This window comes from Schistocerca nitens, chromosome 2, assembly GCF_023898315.1.
Source record: "Schistocerca nitens isolate TAMUIC-IGC-003100 chromosome 2, iqSchNite1.1, whole genome shotgun sequence".
NCBI lineage: Eukaryota > Metazoa > Arthropoda > Insecta > Orthoptera > Acrididae > Schistocerca > Schistocerca nitens.
This window is the reverse complement of record NC_064615.1, coordinates 768,658,776-768,681,462: the sequence shown is the minus strand read 5'-3', so window position 1 is coordinate 768,681,462 and position 22,687 is coordinate 768,658,776. Positions and strand designations below refer to the sequence as shown.

Genomic DNA, 22,687 nt, shown 5'->3' with positions numbered 1-22,687 from the left:
GTTTGCCTGGTTGTATGAGGGAATTTATATTGTGTGTCGCAATGTAGTTTATTTGTCTTGTCTTGAGTTTTGGTCGTCTGTCCGTTTTGGGTATTTTCAGATGCTCCGACTCATCCAAGTTATCTTTCAGGTGACTGCCCACCGTATCCGAGTGCAGTCTGCCTTGGTTATTGCCAAGCGGTGGATTATTCACCTGCTTAATTTACTTAATTTTTATATTTTCTTCTTTCATCTCTTCTGTTACCCATATTCACCTACTACTATTTCCTTACTACCTTTTCCTACTATGGATTCCAGTCCCTCATAACTATTAATTTTTTTTCTCCCTTAACTATGTGAATAATTTCTTTTATCTCATCATACATTTCCTCAATCTCACCGTCATCTGAGGAGCTAGTAGGCATATAAGCTTTTATTACTGTGATTCGTGTCTATCTTGGCTACAATAATGCGTTCACTTTGCTGTTAGTCATAGCTTATCCGCATTTCTATTTTTTTCACCCCTTCATTATTAAACCTACTCCTGCATTACCATTATTTGATTTTGTATTTATAGCCCTGTATTCACCTGACCGGATACCTTGTTCCTCCTGCCACCAAACTCCACTAATTCCCACTATAACTTTAACCCCCCAATTTCCTTGATTGGCGACGCCATGTTGTCTTGTGCACTACGACCAGATAACAGGTATACTTGAAAAAAGAGACAGCATTGGTCGTGTATTTTTTACTATTGCAAAATCGATTTTCTGTCACTGAGTGACCATCTTCAGTGCTATATTGTATAACTTAAATTGGGATGCACTGTTGTCACTACGCTATGTGATCGCCGTAAGCTTAGTGACAACAGTGCATCCCAATTTAAGTTATACAACATAGCACTGAAGATGGTCACTCAGTGACAGAAAATCGATTTTGCAATAGTAAAAAATACACGACCAATGCTCCCAATTTCCCTTTTTAAAATTTTCTAACCTACCTACCCGATTAAGGGATCTGACATCCCACGCTCCGATCTGTAGAAGACCAGTTTTCTTTCTCCTGATAACGACGTCGTCCTGAGTAATCCTCGCCCGGAGATCTGAATGGGGGACTATTTTACCTCCGGAATATTTTACCCAAGGGGACGTCATTGTCATTTAACCATACATTAAAGCTGCATGCCCTCAGGAAAAATTGTGGCTGTAGTTTATCCTTGCTTTCAGCCATTCGTGGTACCAGCACAGCAAGGCTGTTTTGGTTAATGTTGCATGGCGAGATCAGTCAACAATCATCCAGACTGTTGCCCTTGAAAGTACTGAAAAGGCTGCTGCCCCACTTCAGGAACCACATGTTTGTCTGGCCTCTCAACAGATACCCCTCCATTGTGTTGCACCTACCGTACAGCTATCTGTATCGCTGAGGCACGCAAGCCTTCCCACCAACAGCAAGGTCCATGGTGTGTGTGTGTGTGTGGGGGGGGGGGGGGGGGGGTATCAAAGACTATACAGATGAGAAGTGAAATAGAACACTTGCTGTCATATAAAAAGCAAAGGAGGTTGTGCTGATTGCAAAATAGTTGACTCTTAATGCCATCAAATATTACATGGAAATTTTGTAACAGAATCGTACCTAGCCACTAGCAAGGCTGAACCACTTGGAGGCATCCGACAGATGTTCTGAGAAAATATTGTGGAATTTGCACAATGTCATCCGGCGGCAAAACCCGTGAAGATTATTTACAACGTATCCACTGGGAAAGCTTGAAGAGTCACATACCTGAGCTGCTTTGAAGAGGCTTCAAAGCCCTACAAACGTATATAAATAATTTAAAAATAATCAAATATGTTCTGTAAATGACAAACAAAATTTTACAGCATTATTAATTCCTTCTTCCACGTTGAGATTCCAGGTTCTGACAATGTAATTTACAGAAGGTATGGATGTAATCTGGCCATTTAAGTAACATGTTTACTGGTAATATATCATTTATTAATACAAATGGATGTCTGATGTTCTTTTAAAGAAGTCAGGAAATTCAAAACCACAACTCTGACAGAAGTAATATGGCAATGGCAGTGGAAGAATTTGACACACATTTTCAGGAGTCATAGTCACAAAACAGAAAAAGGTAATGAAGAAATTACATTAAATCATACGGCATCCACTGGAATACCTCAATATACAGTGAAAGGCATATTGGGTGACATTGTAGGCTTTGCAGGTTTCAATTTTGTTCCAATATTATTTATAACACTTGCTTTAAAAACAATTTTTCAGTAAAACATTTCATTGAGTAACAAATTAGCAATCAACACAGCTTTGTTTTGGTATCATCCTAATGTTACAGTGTCCTTATAAAGATAAATTTGAGAATCCATGTGGAGTAACATAATTAAATCCATATTCAGTATGGCAAAAGAAGAGCCCTGACACACTGGGCTCGGCGAGGTTGCTTTGTGCATCTACCACAACCAATCACGTAACACAATTTTGCGTTTCTATGCCAGCACCTCAGTGTTGCCACATTTCTATAAATGACTATTGTTTTCAGTCCTGTAGCATAAATAGTGCCGGCAGCCATTTACACTTCACAGTTAAAAGTTTCCCATGGTCAGTCACAGCTCTTTCATCATATCAAGTACAGCAACAATTACAACACTAACATTTAACCCAAACTGTGGAGAGAAGAAAAAAAAAACTTTACATTCTGGGACACTAAAGTACTTTTCATCGAACCACATCAATAATGAAATGTGTTGGGTGACCTAAGAAATAAAGAAGCCTCTGATGAAACTGTAGTACACCACAACTTTAAAAATATCAAACACCCCCCCTTCTCTCTCTCTCTCTCTCTCTCTCTCTCTCTCTCTCTTCCCTCCTCTCCCTCTCCCCCCCCCCCTACTCACCCCTCTTACCCCTCCAGAACATTTTTACTAGAAGACACTCTTTGAAATTCTTAATGTAGCAGGTTTAAAATAGAGGGAGCGAAAGGTTAGCTATAAATTGTACAGAAACCGGATCACAGTTCAAAGAGTCAAAGACATGAAAGGGAAACAGAAGTTGAGAAGATAATAAGACACGGTTATAGCCTATTGTAATTGATATTCAAATCTGTATATTAAGCAAGCTGTAAAAAAAATCAGAGAGAAATTTGGAAAGAGAATTAAAGTTCATAGGGAAGAAATTGTGCATCTGTCAATGACATGTGAATTCTGGTAGAGCCAGCATAGGACTTTGAAGAGCAGTTGAATGAAATGGGTATTGTCTCGAAAAAAAGAGGCTGTAAGATGAACAAGTTATTTCTTCAGCAAAATAAGTGACTAAATCCAAAGTAGAGGAGATGTAAACTGCAGACTGATGAAAACAAGAAAAGCGTTTCAAAACAAAGAATGTGGTATTATCTAACTAGTTTAAGTGCTGGGGAACTACTTCTGAAAAGTCTGTCTACAGTGTAACCTTGAACAAAAGTGAAAAGATGGACAATTAGCAAACTGGATTAGAAGATGATAGAAGGTTTTGAAATACGGTTCTACAGATGAATTCTGAAGACTATATGGATAGATCTAGTAACAAACGAGGCACTGAATCTCAAACTGGGAGGGGGGGATTTATGACAACTTGCATCATGGAAGTGCAAATTTGGTAACAGAAGGAAGAGTGTGGGACAAAAATTTTAGATACACCAAAGCTTGAGTACAAGAAGTGTCTTCAAATAAATGTAGGTTGTGGTAGTTACAGGGAGATGATGAGGCTTGCACAGGACAGACGGCATAGAGAGCTGTATCAAATCAGTCTTCAGAATGAAGACTGCGATCATGATGACAACAACAGATGACAGGTTAAGAATCAACGAACAATGCCAACAGTGGTCTCTTCTTTCTTCACAATTGGTCAAGATTTTTATTCAAAAGACAAATGGCAAAGTTTAGAAATCATACTGTGCTTATGATAGCATCATCAGTTCTCTTCCTTAGCACTTATGGAATCACACTCAAAAACAGTTCAAATATGTGGTATCTTGCACACAATGAAGGCAATTCCAGCAATCCACTATGTCATTCTACTAACAATCCACAATAAAATCTCTCCTGTAAAACTCATTTTAACAGCAGTGATTTAGTCACAGGTAAGCACATCCACCACCACCACCACCACTTCCAACTGTACATTACCTACTTTCAGCCCACCATGAGCTGTTGTATCTTCCCACTAGCTGCACATTCCCTTAGTATTCTGCATTATCCTTTCAGTACTGTGCCTCTGCCTGAGATTGTTATTAAAGCTAGAAGCTCAGTACATACTGTCAAACTCTCTCAAACAAAAATACAACTACCAGAAAGTCCATTCAACATACGAATAGATAATTCATGAATGGTATTAACAGTAATTGAAAACTAAATCGCTACACCTACTTACTGAAGAAAACTCTACAATGCAATTTCATTAACACTTTACATTTCTGGCCATTAAAATTGCAACACTGTTAAGGTGGTATGCAACAAATATCAAATTGGCTCCAATGGCTCCAAGTGTACCACATGCTCAGATGTGGAATGAATTAGTATTTCTCACCACAACTGCACAAAGTAGGTACTGGTTGGCAACGCGAAGTGGTAACCCGGTATTAAAAGGAGCTAACTTGGTCATGTGACTAGGTACAATCACATTCCAAAACGAAGCAGCACACATTGTTAACTTGCAATGGGAATGTGAAAGTGATCATGAAAAGCAATCATGGAAAAATACCTTCACAGAAAGCTACAACAACTTGCTGTTAATACCATTATAATTTTACTGACAATGAAACATGCAAGAATAAAGTCAATGGTGTACAAATTACCAAAGGAGGGATGCAATACTGAGTGGACAAATACTCATTTACCTGTCCTAAAGCACAATAAGTGAAATTCACACAATAAATATTTCACTTATGATACAGATAAATGTGTTATTAAGCAGAAATTTCTGTGATACTTTAATTGCTACAAAGAAAATCATCTCTGCAAAAATTGCACAGCTTTTGTTGCACGTAACTAGACTTTCAGAGTAGGAAAGAAAGCTGAGAAAAAACTGTTTCCCACAGGATCTAATTTCAAATGGTGCCTGAATAAATGAGTGATTATTAGTAATTCCTCAGGTTTTCCCAGTGCAAAAACATGCCCGCTGGCTAAGTACTTGAAGAAAATGTTGTGTTCATATGTGGGCAAACAGGTTCACCATGACCACAGCTCTGAGGATTTCTTGCAATGCCTGAGCAACTACATATTGCAGAATCTGATGTAATGGTCAGTTGTAACGTAATCTTCCTGTTTACTACAATACCGCTGAAAGACAGACTACAACTGATTACGGAGAAGCTGGACAATGTTCTGATGGACCTGTTCAGACATATACTGACTCCAATGTATGTTCTGTAGAGATATGAACACACACACACAGGGAGTGGCCATTGCTAACGTCAGGTGACAGGGGGGCTGCCCATCTGTTCATATAGTAATTTGAGGAGGAAGCATTAGAGATGGCTAGATACTAACCCATATGCTTCCTCAGTTATGCACATGATACCTTTGTGGTCAGGCCTCATGGTAGGAAAGGGGGGGGGGGGGGGGGGGGGCACTATCTGATGAGTTTTTGGAACATCTTGACTCCTGTGATTCTAAGTTCACACCAGAACTGGCTAAGGTTGCCATTTCTGGATGCACTTGACAGAAGGAGAGCAGATGGGTCGTTTGGCCACAGTGTGTACCACAATCCTACATACAGAGGCAAGCTAGTAGCTGTTGTCACCCAGCACACAAAAATGGAGTTCTGGAGTTATAAGGACATTGGTTGACACTGTCAGACGAAGGTAGTTTGACATTGGAAACAAAACATCTATGTTAAGTCTTCTGGAAAAAAAATTAATATATGTTCAGAAAGCCTTTCTACCAACCAATTTGCCATATAGTAGAGAAGAGCAAGATGAAGCAAAGAATGTGGCGTATCTTCCCTAGGGGGATCTATTTCTTCAAAAATCAGCAGGATTCTCAAGAAGAGGATTACTGGGAAATGTGAAAGACTACTTGGCTCTATACAACCTTGCCAATATGCCACACTGTCCACTGGCAACAATTAGGACAGTGGACATCAGATGCAAACATCAGGGGCACACCTAGCTGAGGCAGGCAACTAAACCAGCCACTGCCAAGCACTATCTGGATCTTAATCATGATATGAAGTATGAAGAAATGAGGGTTCTGACCTCCAAATACTAGGAAAGGGTTGTGAGTCAACAGAGACAAAAATGGCAGCAAACCTCATGAATTTTGACACTAGGTACCAACCCGTCAAAACTTTGAGTCCTGCATGTTGCTAAAAACGCAATGATGGCAGCAGCAGAACACAACAAAAATAAGAAATGAAAATGTGGACATGGAGACTGAACCCCCAGACAGAGAACCACATACACAGTGCAGAGAACAGTACACCAGTCAGGCACAGTGGACTGAAGACAGGACGTCTCAGGATTCTTACTAATGGGAACATCCAGAATCTAAGATGGAGGGAGAAGTATGTAGATATATATAATGGACCCGTTCCACTACAATAGCAGTTCCAGGTAGCACCTGTGAAGACAACGAGTCTTGCTGTTGAAATATTGTGCATGGACGACACTCATATCTGGCATAACACCCAACACCACAAAACAAATCATTATTTTTGATACACACTATACTGTGCATAGATGTTGAAAATGACACTGTCTGAGGATTCTTGTCAAATGTGGTAGGCAATGTTTGATTATTTTGAATACACTGTTTCATTTCACAGTCAGCACAGTCAGTTCTCCCGAGATTCATGTAGAAATGGGCAAAAAAATGGTTACACAGAGACAAGGAAAGCAGACGTCGCCAACCTTCCCCTCTCTGCTCTACTGACAAAATTGTGCAAGAAAGCTTTTCTATATCTACTGCCACCATACTACCTATGCCAAACTCTTACAGAATTGGTCTGGAATCTTGGACACACTAATATCCATGGTCATCATTAAGCATTTCACTTCCTAAGCCATAAAAATAAATGCTGAAGCTTTTGCTATAGTAAATAAACCTTGCAAGTCACCTTGACTGGTGCAAGCCATTCAATACACTACTTTGGTGTCTTGCAGATAGATTTCACTTCACTGCTTTCATATTCAAGCAGCTTTTCACTTGGCCTTGTGTGTGTGTCTTTGTTCATAGCCTTTCATCAGCGGAAAAAATACGTGGTCGCCCAGAATCCAATCCAGGGCTTCAGCGTTACTAACGAAACTAACAAATAATGCTGACCATTAGATTACACGGCTACTTTGGTTCTGCTACAGAATTATTTGCTTGTACTCTTATCATATTAGAAGACTTGAAAGGCAATATATCATACTAAGAAAGTGTGTGATGACTACTGGAAGGGAGACACTGATAAGACATGGAAACTGAAAACATAACACAATCAGTAAGTACAGATCCAAACAGAGTTGGTATTATCATTCATGATTGAAGCAGCAGATGATGAATCAAGACATCACTGCGGAAAACAGCAACATCTCCAAGGAAGTTAGTTTTACAGGTGTTGCACCGTGAGCAGCTAAGGTGATAAATACTGTACATTCTGTTTCTGTCTTAAATGAGCACTTCATTCAGTGACATGTAAAATATGTGTAGTGTGTGACAGTCCTCCACTTTTAAAGAGTATTGTAATGTACAGGGATTGGGCAAAAAAACAGTGCAAGAAATGCCCACTTGCACATAAATACAGACACTAGCCAAGTTTGCATGTTGCACTACTGTATTTGGCCACAAACTTGTGCAATGTCCTCAATATGTTGCAAAAGCCAGTCATGGTCAGAAAAGTGTTCTGTATAACTGTGAGAGCATTATGTCAGAGCTAAGTGAATTCGAACATGAGCAAATTGTTGGTGTTCATATGGTGGGTACTTCGTAACGAAGGAAGCCAATATGTTCAGTGCTTCAAGACGCACCATATCTAACAAGGGAAACTCCTCATTGCATCCTCCTTAGATTTAGTGGTAAGCTGGCCCATTGGATAGCCCGTCAAAAATGGGTCACAGATCAAGCATGAGAACAGGAATAAGGTATATTCAACTGTGGAAAAATAAAGAAAAATAGAAACAGTATCTGCGATATTGAGCAACAGTCATCGTGGTTGTGTGGTCATGGTATTGGGCTGCAACACGGGAGATCCGGGTTCAAATCTCCCTCGGTTCAATTCTCTTTGTCTCCACAAAATTACGAACTTTCTGTCCATTCATTGACTTGTCTGTTCACAGTATAGTGGAACAGCAACGTATAACGAAGGGACCGCCAGACGTACATACCTCGTATTTGTTCTAGACAGGTATCTTATGTTATGCCTCTTGCATCCCATTTTGGAAATTTTGACTCTTTAATACCCCCTTTGCAACATAGTTCACACCCATTTATTTGTTGTTTTCATTTCTGTGAGAAGTTTATGCGCTATCTCACCTGCTCTCACTAGTCATCACATTTACTTGCAACGGTAATATATTCTTAGCACGACTCATATTCTGTGATGAATAGTGAGAGCAGACGAGATGCTGGGCAGACCTCTCACAGAAATGAAAACACAAATAAACAGGTGTGAACTATTCTTACAATGAAGGAATTCAAGAGTCAAAACTTCCAAAACGGAACGCAACACACATAGCTTGTGGTACCTGTGTAGACCAAATAGGAGCTACATATGTCTGGAGGTCCCTTCATTACACGTGGCTGTTGGAAACTGACATAACACCATGACACACACACAAATTTCAATACAGCGAATAGCCATGTCAGTGATCGGTCGGAAAGTTAGATATTTTGTGAACAAAATAATAATAATAATAATAATAATAATAATAATAGGACCGGGTGAGATTTGAACACAGATCTCCCACGTTGCAGTCCAACACCGTGATCCCACAACCACAATTGCTACCATTGCTCGATATTGCACATATTAAATGTGGACCATTCACCGTTTCTATTTTTCTTCTTTCTTCTGCAGTTCAGTCACTACCATCCTCTTTACATGCTTGATCTGTGTTCAGTTTTTGATTGACTACTAAATGGGCCAACTTACCACTAAATTTGAGAAGAGAGTTATGGGGAGTTTACCTTGTAAGATTTATACTGCATACAGGGAAAGCACAAAATCATCCTTTAAGTCAGGACCTGGATGAAAGTGTGTGTTAAGTGATCATTACAGATGATCATCAAACGATTGTTACGAAAAATAAGAGGAGGACATCTGCAAAAGAGACTGCAGAACTGAATGCCTATCAGCAGCAAAACAACAAGAAGCAAACTCCACAATCGGGAGATTGCAGGGCGAGCTATAATTCTGGAACCATTCATTCAGTAACGCAAATGCCCATAACAGGAAAACGTGATGCCGAAGCCATAAAACCTTGACTATGGAGCAATGGAAGAATGTGTCTTGTTTCACGCTGTTCCCAAGTTGTGGCTGAGTCTACATCCCAAGAGTGAAACACGGTGAGGTTCAGTTATGATTTGGACAGCCATATATGGTATTCCATGGGCCTCAAGGTTACTCTGGAAGGTTGCATTACTGTCACGGATTACATGACCATTTTGGCCAGTCAGGTCCATCCCATGGTATTTGTTCCCCCCAACAGTGATGCTTTGAACGAAAATGATAGAGGCCCTGTTTACATAGCTATGACCTGGTTTTGTGAGCATGAGGATGAACTATCATTTCTCTTGCGGCCCCCTGTCTCCTGAGCTCAATATTAGACCTGTGTGGTCTACTTTTGGAGAGAAGTGTGTGTGATCACCTCTATCATCATTACTTCACTTTTCCACTATTTTTCAGGAACAGTAGAATCAAATTCCCTTGAAAACCATACAGGACCTGTGTTTATCCACTCTGAGATGACTGACAGCTGTTATGAATGCCAACATGTTTGCTACATTGTATTAGGCATGGTAATGTGTTGTCCCCCCATATTTTGTGCAGCCCCTATACACTACTGCTACCATCCCCGCCATCCTAAACATTTGTTTGCTGAGTAACAGCAACAACGCCACCTATATTCTGCTTGCAAAGAAAAATTTTGAAGCTAGTTACTCACTCGAGAATAACCTTAGAATATTGGTTACTTACAAGACGATTATGTAACACCTCACATGAGAAGAAGAAATGTCTATCAAAGTGTGTTGGAACTCAACAGCAGAAGATTGCGACCTACAAGAATGCAGTTTCTTGTTGTAGGATATTTCTGCTCGCTCTGACCATGACTGTTGCGTGATTATGGAATCGAGGAGCCCAGGAGGGTCATTTTCACCATTATTCAGTGTCTCAATGGCCCCATACAACTAGCACCTGAGAGAACAGACATACTGAGTCAGAAAGTGGGCTCGTCTGCAGAAAGACAAGTAAACACACAATCACACGCACACACATGCATACACACTTTTCAGATACGTCCTGGATCTGCTTAAAGCATTAGATGGAAATATTCATTTGTGTAAGTTCCAAGGAGAACAGGTGCTGCTAGAGTGGATGTTCCCAGGTTGGCATGGTAGTATGGGACACCACACGGTACACAATACCATCTCCTATTGTTGACATAATCGGTAATTTGAACAGCAGGCATTACATGTCTGAAGTGTTACGAGTGGTAACTATGCCGTATTTCAATGTATCTATGATATCTTTTGTCAATGTAACTAAAGACCGTACATAAACCGTGTTGTTCTGTCCTACCTCAATTCGAAGGGTGCTCGACTGTTACCATGGCCAGCACATTCATCCAACATCCCATCCATTGAAAACATCTGTTAATGGGCTGCCAAGTGACTAGCGTCCTACCACTCACCAGCCTTTACAATTGACACATTCTGGCAGAGAGTTGAAGCAGCACAGAATGACATACTCTTAACTGCCATGTTGGTTCAGTCCAACTATGACCATCCATGTTAGAGCTGTATATACTAAATTCCTCCCCCCTCCCCCACCCCACAATATATGCCTAAATCACTAGACATTTTATCATGTATTCTTTCTACTTTACTGTACACACACAATAGGTAAAAATCTTGTTATTTGCTATCCTCCTTGGCAATGCAATTATTATGGCCAGCAATGTTGTAACATCAATTTCACAAAGATTGTATACATAAAATTTGTACTTGTTACTGGAATGGAGACAAGAGGTAAAAATAATTAGCAAAGACTGGAAAATAGATTACATGGACCACAGAAATGAGGTTTGTGAAAAGCCAAATTACGAGGTTCAGGGAAATATAAGAACTCTAATAGTAATTCCTTGAACAAAATGTGGCCACATGGGTTGCGTTAGGAAACATACCCAAATTTTTGGAGCTTTCACCAACTTTGGCTTTCTTCTTGGGAACCACAGTGACGCGGCGAGGCAACAAAGCAGATGAGGGAGGCGTGTAACAAATACTTGTGTTGCTGCTGTTGCCACTGCTACTGTCACTTGATCCCGGCAACAGCAAATTTTGTTCACTAAGTCTAATGCGATTTCTGAGGGGGTACTTCAGTTCAGCAACAGGTTCTGGAAATAAAAATGCGCCTATTACTCTAACTACACAACTAAAAGCTAGCAAAATTCAAGCTGACAGCAGGCATTTAAGTAGCGAATCCCCAAGTTTAATCATGCAAAAGTGATCAGCACCCTCTTGAATTTACTGAATATCTGTGTAACAATGTTGTTATAAATACTGTAACTTACCCATTCTTTCTTCCAAAATCTGTGTGTTCTCAGCTGAAGTTGCTACTACCGTTTTATCATCACAAATATCCCAGTGCATCAAATACATATTCTCTAGGGATTCTACATCAAAATACACCAACTCCAAGATTCAAACTACAATACTTTTATTTGGACGGTGAAACCCAATAAGTAAAGGAACTAGTTTTAAAATCTGCGAGGTGAGAAGAGTCAATCATCATTTAAATAAATTTTGCTTCTGTGAGGTCCTTTATTAGTTTGTCCATAGCATGTAGTAAACTTTTAATTAAGTAGTTCAATTCAGCAGCCTAAAACTCTGGACTTGTGTTGTAATAAGTGGTCACAAACTTTTGAGTATCAAGGATTTAGTCTAAAGAACATTTTGTTTGACTTAATGAGCTATAATGTCAGTTCCTCCTCGACTCCTAATAAAAAATGTCACCCCAACAAACTGTACAGTCAACAATCTCACTTTGTCTTTTACAGCAGAGAAAATCTTGCAACAATTTACTGTTTACTTCACAGTTACGCTTCCCCACGAGTAAAATAGGAAATAATATAACATCTCAAATTTACAGCTACAAGTACTAACATCAATCATTCCAGTAGAGGATATGACGTTACACTCACTGCCACATCAACTGAATGTAAGGACTGAGCACACCACACTACTGATCCAACTCCATTGCCCGACAAACTTTTGGTGTGGGTGGGGAGGGGGGAGGGGGGGGGGGGTTTGTGGATGGGAGGATAGATAAGTAAATACATAAGTAAATAAATAAATACCATATATTGAACCCAAGGCTTAAAACAATTTTCATGATCATGAAGTGTAATACCAACATTCCTCAAATGCGTGCTATAACTGAAATAACACTAAGGAAATCTGTCTCATTTTGAAAGAAAGCATCCGTTCGGGTCAGGTGATTAGTTAGAAATTAAAAACAAATGATGAAAACTGACTGCTGGATGAAGACCACCTCAAGACTTACAATATCATGGTCTTTAATTACATGCATCACTGTTGCATTTGCATGGTTGCTATCTGTCTACCAACTATCTCTTTATCTGGCTACATCTGTCACCTACCTCATTTCATTTTCATTACAGCCATAATTTTCTCCTCCACTCCAGTCTGTTCCCTGATTTATAGGTTTGTTTTCCTGTCTCTCCTAATAATTCTGAACCTGCAACTCGTCATTGTCCATTGACAACCCGCAGTTTTCCAGTAGTTCTCTCAATTTATGTCCATTTCTCACTCCCAGATATCAAAAAAATAACACGTCAATTCTAAATTTTCACTTTAACACAGACTTGAAGTATGGTTTTTATAATCTTGTTTAGTTTACCAACACCACTGCAGGCTATTTTTCCTCTTCTGAGTTTTTTTCTGGAGCATGTAGTACTCTTCAACTGCTCTAAATGTAAAAACTAATTAAATGGTTCCATGATTTTATTATTTTCTTATGCAGTGATGTTTTAGACACTTAACTGAATTTCAAACTTTGATCTTTTTCACTGTTGAGGCACGTGAAAACTTCCTCTAGAACAGAGGAAAATAGTGTTGGTGGTATGAAACCTACTCTACCAACTCCTCTCTCTATTCTGGATAGCACTATTCACACTTACAGAGGAAGAATAACATTAACATAGGTCTTCTACAACATTTTAACTTTATGCACGAGTCAACTCGTTGTTTCTAAAGGGCTGTTAGTGCAGGAACTGTATCAATACTGTCTCAAAATTTCTGATTCTTTAGTGATGTAATTAGTCACATTCATTACCCTGTTCTAAAATTTGTTTCACTATTTACTAGTGGCCCACTGTGCTACAACTACATTCAAAGTCAGCATTTTTTGTCTGATTAAAGACCTAATTACTTTCTATGCAACAGATAATTTTAAACACCATACTTTACATTATTGAGAGGAGATTGATATACTTTGTCTCCTTTCTTATTTATGTATAGCAATGGCAGCATTATTCCAGTTTTTGGAAAGTTTTCTTCCTCCATAGACATTCAATAAAAATATTTCAGTTACCATTTTCATTATTTTTCTCTTCTTTTAATCATTTCTATTCAAAACACCATTTCATAGTGTTTGTTTGCTCCATATACTTTATCTGTTATTAGTTCCTTAATGTCACTGCTATTAATAACTATCCGCAATTCAATCCATGAGTTGGGCAAAACAAACACGAAATGAAAACGATAAAAGTTTTGATAAAACCAACACTTACCTGTATAAGTTTTTTCCCTTCTTCATACTTTTATTGTATCAAATTGTTTCTATCACTATTTATAATAAACACAAAATATTCAATTAATATACAAGGTGTTTCAAAACCATTTAACCAATTTCAAAAACTGTATCCTCTACGTAAATTAAAATAGAGCCACAGAAAGCATTTTGTATCCTTTCTTTCAATTCAGCTATAACTTGCAGGACTGTTTTTGCTGAGAGTATAGCACTGGACCTCCTCCAGTTCAAAGCATTAGACAATGTCAAAGGCAGTTAAAAACCATTGGCCGTACATGTACAGAAAAATCCATCACAGGTCATACCTGTGTTTTCATTCAGAAGTAAAGAGCATTTAGCAATTTAGCAGAGATTTGCATGTAGTCCATGAACATCTATTCAACAAGCTAACTGAGAGCTAACCATTCCTTGTGTGTCTGTGAGGCACATTTTCTGGTGACGTTTGTGTTTCAAACCATACAGGATTCAATTATAAACCACTTTTCGATTACTATGCTCTCTTTTTCTGGCTTGGTAATGTGTACAGACATAGGAAAGTTAGTCATTTCATCCCAGGTCATTACCAACCTTAAAAATCAAACAATACAACAATGTACTAGCCATCAGTATTGTGGTTTTCCTTCATATCAACACCTAATTAGTAGCAGTCAATATATCAATAAGGCATTGTAAATTTAAATTGAAAAAGATATTTAAGTGCAACTTATTTCTGTACATCTCTTACTACTTTTGTAGACACTCAGAACAGACCACAGGTACAGAGCCAACATTGTCGAAAAAGTATTCCCTAGGTGAATCTGTTTCCTCAGTTTCTCATTCTCAGTACCCCCTCCCCCCTCTCTTTCCCTGAACCTTCATCTCAATTATGAAACAGTCAAATAACAATGCTGGGAAGAAGTTTAATAGGAAGAGAGGTTCAGCAAAGATGTCTGAAAACAATAATGCAATGGCCTCAATAAAGAATACCACTACACACTAACTATACATTCAAAATACAAGGGATTATCATAAGAAATTTGAATTTTCAAAGGTACCATTTCGAGGAATATCATCTCAAAATGAAAGTGCAGTCAAATAACGGCACAAAAATATGTACACACTGGGCAGTAGCAGACACTAACAAATACAACTCAACTGCGAAAGAAAATTAAAATTCGAGGTTAAAACAAGTCACCTCAGTAGCATTAACCATGAGAGACTAGAAAATGTGACAAGTAAATCAACAGTGGATATCTGATATGAATACTTGAAAGTGGAAAGTATCTAGGACACTGTTATCGAGTGTGATAAGGAAACAACGGACAAGACTGTAACAGCCACAGAGTAGACAAAAACTAACACGAAGAGGGAAAATAAACAAATGCTACAAAAGAAACAGCCTACTGAAGAAAAAACTGCAGGATTGGGGTGCAGCAGTAAATGTAAATAGCCAATGTGAAACCAACCAACCACATTATAGTCACGGTGCAGAACATTCCCATTTTCATAATTTACTGTTGATTAATTCTCATACATTTATTTTTCCATCAGCACCTTTATATTACCCTATTTTCAATATATACTGCTATCTTTTCACTAATGGTTTCTCCCCTCTCTGAGTAGAACACATGTGGAAAATAATGTTTCCACATTATAGTAAACCCAATGTGTGTAACTGTGACAAAGTACTTAATGAAGTATGAAGTCTGAGGAATGACAGAACACAGTCTATAATATTTTTACAGTTACAGTTTTAAAAGTAAAACAAACATTGCTAACCTGTAACTTTCTGAGAACATGCAGATCCTGAAGACTGCTGTGCATCCAAGACTTTTTTTGTTTTATAAATGTTCTTTACAGGAGCTGACTGAGAAGTGCTTCCTTCCTTAGCCTGAGATTTTCGAGCTGCTTGCCTCTTATTGTCAAGTGTTGCTGTTCCTTTCTTCAGCTTCACTGTCTCTTGACTGCTTATTGTAACTGATGCCAAATTATTGTTGCCGTTGTATTTCTCTTTACTAGAGGCAACAACAGTTTCAACTCTAGAGGATTCTCTTGACTTTTTCTCAACGATTTTCTCACCTTTGCTTTCTTTCAAAGCTCTACGATTCTTTACTGATCCAGAATTAGTCTTGGATGAGGCCTCTGAATGAGAAGTAGGACGTTTCGAATGTGGTGCAGTCTTAAAACTTATATAAGAAGTAACAGATGCTGGCTTTCTGCCTGACTTCTGTGAAAGATTTTGTACTGGTGGGGTTCCTGAAGGTGTCTCCTCCCCTGGATAAGATGCAAGGGAACTTGACCGAGAACTGCGAGCTTCAGCAGTTACAGATGCCAAACGAGAAGAGGTTCTGGTTCCTGACACACGTCGTTTCTGGGTGTCCGGCTGGACAGTTTCCAAATGACTCTTGGTTCTACAGCCGACTGAACTTAAACTTCCAGAACAAGGTGATTGGTTGACAGTGTCTCCAACAGAGGAGCAAGAATACACTGTTGAAGCACCACTTTCCACAGATAAATCGGTTACCCTGGTTCGCCCCCTAACTCTAGAAGGCTTATCGTGGCCCTTTCCTCCTCCACTTGTACCAACACGTTCTTGTTTTGGCGGCGTCTCCTGTGTTTCAATAATTTCAGTTCTGGCAACAATAGGTCTGTGGCCCGATGCAGACCCCTTATTACTACGCCCTGTGACACCCGGACTATCGGGCCTGCCACTGCCTCTAGATCTTGCAGGCGCCGTAGCAAATTCCTTACTTTTTCTCACAGTATGTAATTCAAATGGTACAAATTCTCCTGTCTCGTCAAAACACTTTGAACGTTTTGAGCTAGCTGGATGATGAGCGGCAGATCCCCCACGCTTTCTTGAAGCTGACTTGACTGTACTCCTGGATGAAAAAGAAAAGCTTATTTTAGAAAGGAAAATCCTTAAACTATGCATTTAATTTTATGTGCATATTAAACTGTGTCTCTTAAATAATAATGTATTGTACGTACACTATTAAGGATTTTATTTCTGTTTGTTTGCAATAGTTAATAAAGGGTATGCAAAACTTCATACTTACATGTTACCCGGAAACTTTCAAAAACAATTCAGCTACTGGAGTAAAATATCTTACTCTTGCACACATATAACTTTCAATCTGAGGGATAAACAATGTATCTAGTAAATCCCTAAATCAAGTGACTGACTCACTATGAAACCTTTAGTGAAATATGTTCTTTTGCTAAAAACCACAAGAAAGTGAAACAAGCATGTCAACAGCTATATACCAGAGCCTAAAACCAGTGGAAAGGGCATCTGACATGTCATTATCTAGTGCAAGAACCACGTACACTTGCATCCTAAATCCTAAACACTAAGAGACATTAGGTATTTGTTTCTCTGTCAAATTGCTGCACGGGGAAAGGAACTGAAAAAGTGGAGAGTGGTGAAAACAGGTGTACCTGTTAAAACTGCTTTACTCTGCTAAACATAAGTAACGGAAAATAAATAGTGGATATCTAACTGACCAGATAAGGGCCTTCTGGCTGTCTCTTACATCGGGCCAGGAAAGCTATTACCATACGAAGAATATGCATACATACTTATTGGTGTTACGCCTAGTGGCAGCCCCGGCTGTACTGAGAAGCAACTCTGACCCCCCGGGAACACAGTTAGGTTGCTCGGCCATAGACGCTCTGCGTGGACTTGGTCATGCCACAATCAAACTATGCCTGAGAAAAAACATAAAGAAAAAAAATTAGTATATACTACCATTATACATAAGAAAAAACCACACACACACACACACACACACACACACACACACACACACACACACACACACACACACACACACAGAGAGAGAGAGAGAGAGAGAGAGAGAGAGAGAGAATATTCCTTAAAATGTCTAACAACTTACAGCTATTCACATTAGTTTAATATAATTCATTACAGCTGTACCTACTAAAGTAATCTATATTATTTTTCTCCATCAGAACACAGCTACGACAATACCAAAATTAGACAGCAGGTTGTGTGTTATATGCACAAAAAAAAATTTCTGAATGGATAAAAAGATGTACACTGCAACAATATAAAATAAACATTATTTTGCATTTCAATGTGTGTATAAAACACTTCCTGTCAACTGTTTTATTGTAACTCATGACTACACAAATGCCTGAAACATCCTCCCTTTCCAGAGCAGTCACCACATTCTCTAAACAAACAAGCCTCCTACTTTACATCACAGACTACTAATGACTTCACACGCCCAACCAAGGTGTCTCATGTCACATGCTCCAGTAAGTTATTCAAAATTACCACACAAGTTCAAAATTCATGCAGTACAGACATAAACAGACATCTCTAGGTGGGTGTGGAACTACCCACTAAGGTCATAGTGCATAAAATTCTGATCTTCCAATATGTGAAGTTGTACAGCTGCTCTTATAAGTACCGAAAGTTCCTCTAATATGGCGAGTCATGTACCTCTTCCCTTTCACAACTTTTTGACTTTCAACTGTTACTGTTATAGTGTGTCTTCTGTTGGCACTCTGGTAAGAACAGTCCCATTTATCTTCCAGATAAAATGACAGCACTATTTGAGCTTTACCTGCTTCTACTGGATGACCATAATAGGGATCTGGTCTTAAAGAGACTCCTTTTACAGACCTCACATTTCTTGATTTGTCTACTACATACTTTTATACTGATGGAATGTGATTCAAAATTGTTTTCTTTGAAAATGACTCTGGAATAATAGTTGCAACTTGCACCTACTCACTGTAGAATGCACAATATTCAACAGGTGAATCGATTTTAGTGAAAAATTCCTGGCAAGAGGTGCAAGAGTGCTTTGGTTCAATTTCTTCTGAATATGGAATTTCTACTTTGAAGAGGGCGATCAGTTTGCTGTAGTGTATTCATCCATAGCTTTAGTAATTTCTCTGTACTTTCTTGATGCATAGGGCTTATGACTCTACTTCACTGACCACAGTTTGTTAACAGGACTAACACCTACCTCTGTAGTTGACTGATTCAGGCTATTTAATTCTTCCTCTACTGATGCAAAATCTACATCTGCATCATGGGAGGCTTCACCTTGTTCAGATACTATCATTGTTGTTATTCTGTCAAAACATTTAGAATGCAAAAAGTCGTCACTGGAAACATTTTCACTTTGAAACAGAGTCTTCAAATGAGAACACTTATTCCCAACCTGAACAAAATCTGTTTTTTTGTTTGTGTTATATATCACTCTTTTATTGAAATGCAAATAGTCAGCACACTTCACTTTCCTGTGGCCCCAGTCAATGTCAACTGGAAAATTCCTCACAAAAACACTGAACTCACTGGGTGGTCTCAGATTACTTAGAAGCCTCATCAGTAAACAGATTTGTACTGAACAACTTCAAAAAATGGCTCAAATGGCTCTGAGCACTATGGGACTCAACTTCTGAGGTCATTAGTCCCGTAGAACTTAGAACTAGTTAAACCTAACTAACCTAAGGACATCACACAAATCCATGACCGAGGCAGGATTCGAACCTGCGACTGTAGCAGTCTCGCGGTTCCAGACTGCAGCACCTAGAACCGCACGGCCAGAACAACTACAATACAGAAAACTGCAATGAACAATGATGACACAAAAACTGACAAGGAACTACAACAAGGGTAAGAAATATCTGGAACAATGAGAGCGAAAAGAAATAACTGCAACAAAGACAATAAAAATAAACATTGTAACAACGAAATTCGTAAGAAACAACTTCAGTTAAGACATACATTACCCTTTAAAGTTAAAAAAGGTTTTTTTAAAAAAATAAAACCTGTCCTACTTAGAAGTGGAAGCTCTCCTTTACAGACAATATATGTACAATGTGGTACTAATCAACAGAAAAAAAAATATCTATCTTTCCTGGACTGGCATTTTTGAAAAAAAAAAATTTTCTGTAAATTATAAAAAAATTGAAAAGGCGACAATAAAAGAACTTTGACAGATATGTCCAGACAGATGCTACCATTGTAATCATAAAGCAATTATCTTTCAAATAAAAAAACTAACAAAATATGCAAAACTGTTACAGAGATACAGCATTTCAAAAATTTTTCCAAAATTCGCAGTGTCATCTTTGGAGGCTCCTATCTCGAGGCAGGAATTTTTTTGGAGGAAACAAAAAATACGTGTTTCTTACTTACTCCTAAATTTTAACATATGCTAAATTCAATAACATCCGACTCTATGAAGGTAGCCCCCCCAGCCCGAAGTGATACAGATTATGCTTTGACAAACAGCAACAAATAACTGTCAACAATTTCACTCAATATTCTTCAGTGCACCAACCAGTGTCCCGATTTCAATGCCGCTACATTTCAAAGCTGTCACACAGCATCTTTTACTCTTTTCTTTCTTTCTTGTTTGCAAAGTTACCTCTTTAAAATTTAGGTCGTTAAACTTCTGAGTCCAAGCATTGCAACAGTCTGTTCATTGTTTATCTATCTACTAGACATTTATTACCTTCCAGTATACTCCCTGGCTCTTAGTGCTTGTGCTTGTGCTTGTATCTATGCATACTTTTGCACCTATATAAGATTTATATAGTATTTCATTTTACGATCACAGCTGTGTTGCACAAGTCAATAGCAATTCTTTTCTCCTCCCAATCAAAAGCCGAATTATGACAGCTAATAAAAAAAAACAACCACTCACCAAGCAGTGGTAGGAACAAAAACGTTAACAATTAAGGAAAACACGCAAGCTTTTGGAGCCAGTGGCTCCTCCTTGTGGCAGAAGGGTTCAAGGGGAAGGAAGAGGGATAAAGGAAAAGGAATGGCAAGGTTTAGGAAATGGGGAAACTTATGAAAAAGTCACCCAGAACCCACGTCTGGTGAGAATTAAACGGATGGTATGAGAATGAAAGACAGACTGTTGGGGACTGGCAGTAAGAAAAAAAAATCCTCGATAAATACAAAAGCAGTTCCACATATCTGCCATAATTAAGGTTTCTAAAAAGCAATTTATTTTTCTCACTCTTTGATAACTTCTGAAACTTTATAGCACTACAATACAAATTTAGAATCTGCATGAAATGTATCAGGTATTCTAGATAGTTTATTGTCTCTCATGTAAACTTCGTGCTTTTCTACTTAAGGAGGATTGTTTCTTCACCAAAGCTATACACTGTGAGATCAAACGTATCCGGACACCTGGCTGAAAATGGCTTACAAGTTCGTGGCACCCTCCATCGGTAATGCTGGAATTCAATATGGTGTTGGCCCACCCTTAGCCTTGATGACAGCTTCCACTCTTGCAGGCATACGTTCAATCAAGTGCTGGATTGTTTCTTGAGGAATGGCATCCCATTCTTCATGGAGTGCTGCACTGAGGAGAGGTATAAATGTTAGGTGATGAGGCCTGGCATGAAGTCTGGGCTTCACATTAGGACTCTGTGCAGGCCAGTCCATTACAGGGATGTTGTTGTTGTGTAACCACTCCGCCAGAGGCCGTGCATTACGAACAGGTGCTCGATCGTGTTGAAAGATGCAATTGCCATCCTCTAATTGCTCTTCAACATTGGGAAGTAAGACAGTGCTTAAAACAGCAATGTAGGCCTGTGCTGTGATAGTGCCATGCAAAACAACAAGGGGCGTAAGCCGCCTCCAGGAGAAACACGACCACACCGTAACATCACCGCCTACGAATTTTACTGTTGGCACTACACACACTGGCACACGATTTTCACCGGGCATTCACCATACCCACACCCTGCCATCAGATCGCCACATTGTGTACCATGATTCATCACTCCACACTACATCTTTCCACTGTTCAATCGCTCAACGTTTACGTTCCTGACACCAAACGAGGTGTCGTTTGACATTTACCGGCATGATGTGTGCCTTATAAGCAGCCGTTTGACAATGAAATCCAAGTTTTCTCGCCTCCCGCCTAACTGTCATAGTGCTTGCAGTGGACCCTGATGCAGTTTGGAATTCCTGTGTGATGGTCTGGATGGATGTCTGCATTACGACCCTCTTCAACTGTCGGCAGTCTCTGTCAGTCAACAGACGATGTCAGCCTGTACGCTTTTCTGCTGTACGTGTCCTTTCACATTTCCACTTCACTATGATTTCGGAAACAGTGGACCTAGGGATGTTTAGGAGTGTGAAAATCTCACTTACAGACATATGGCACAAGTGACACCCATAACCTGACCACATTCGAAGTCTGTGAGTTCTGTGGAGTGCCGCATTCCGCTCTCTCAAGATGTCTAATGCCTACTGAGGTTGCTGATATGGAGTACCTGGCATTAGGTGGCAGCACAACACACCTAATATGAAAAATGTAAGTCTTTGGAGGTGCTCTGTTACTTTTGATCACATAGTGTATTTTTTCCATTTAAATTCATCTCTATAATATAGGAGAGACTGACGCTGGAATAAGAAGCCAATTTTATCAGTGATCTGAAAAGCTTGGTTGGAAACTTGTGAGCAACTACTGTCAAACAAATTTGCAAGAAAATGTGTGTGAAATCTTATGGGACTTAACTGCTAACATCATCAGTCCCTAAGCTTACACACTACTTAACCTAAATTATCCTAAGGACCAACACACACACCCATGCCCAAGGGAGGACTCTAACCTCCACCGGGATCAGCCGCACAGTCCACGACTGCAGCGCCAAATTTGCAAATGGGGACAACAAATTCCCATATTTGAAGCCT

General features: G+C 39.1%; 1 protein-coding gene across 1 annotated transcript in view; it reads right to left on the bottom strand.

Annotated features, from left to right (window-relative positions):
• The window catches only part of LOC126237009 (E3 ubiquitin-protein ligase TRIP12), a 236,317-nt gene that overhangs the window by 197,496 nt on the left and 16,134 nt on the right, over positions 1 to 22,687 (bottom strand). The window contains exons 2-4 of the mRNA XM_049946736.1: positions 17,563 to 17,691; positions 15,760 to 16,862; positions 11,354 to 11,563 (exon numbers count right to left, since the gene is read on the bottom strand). Of these exons, the coding sequence (XP_049802693.1) occupies positions 11,354 to 11,563; positions 15,760 to 16,862; positions 17,563 to 17,648 (1,399 nt within the window). The 5' untranslated portion in view covers positions 17,649 to 17,691. The remainder of the gene's footprint in view (positions 1 to 11,353; positions 11,564 to 15,759; positions 16,863 to 17,562; positions 17,692 to 22,687) is intronic.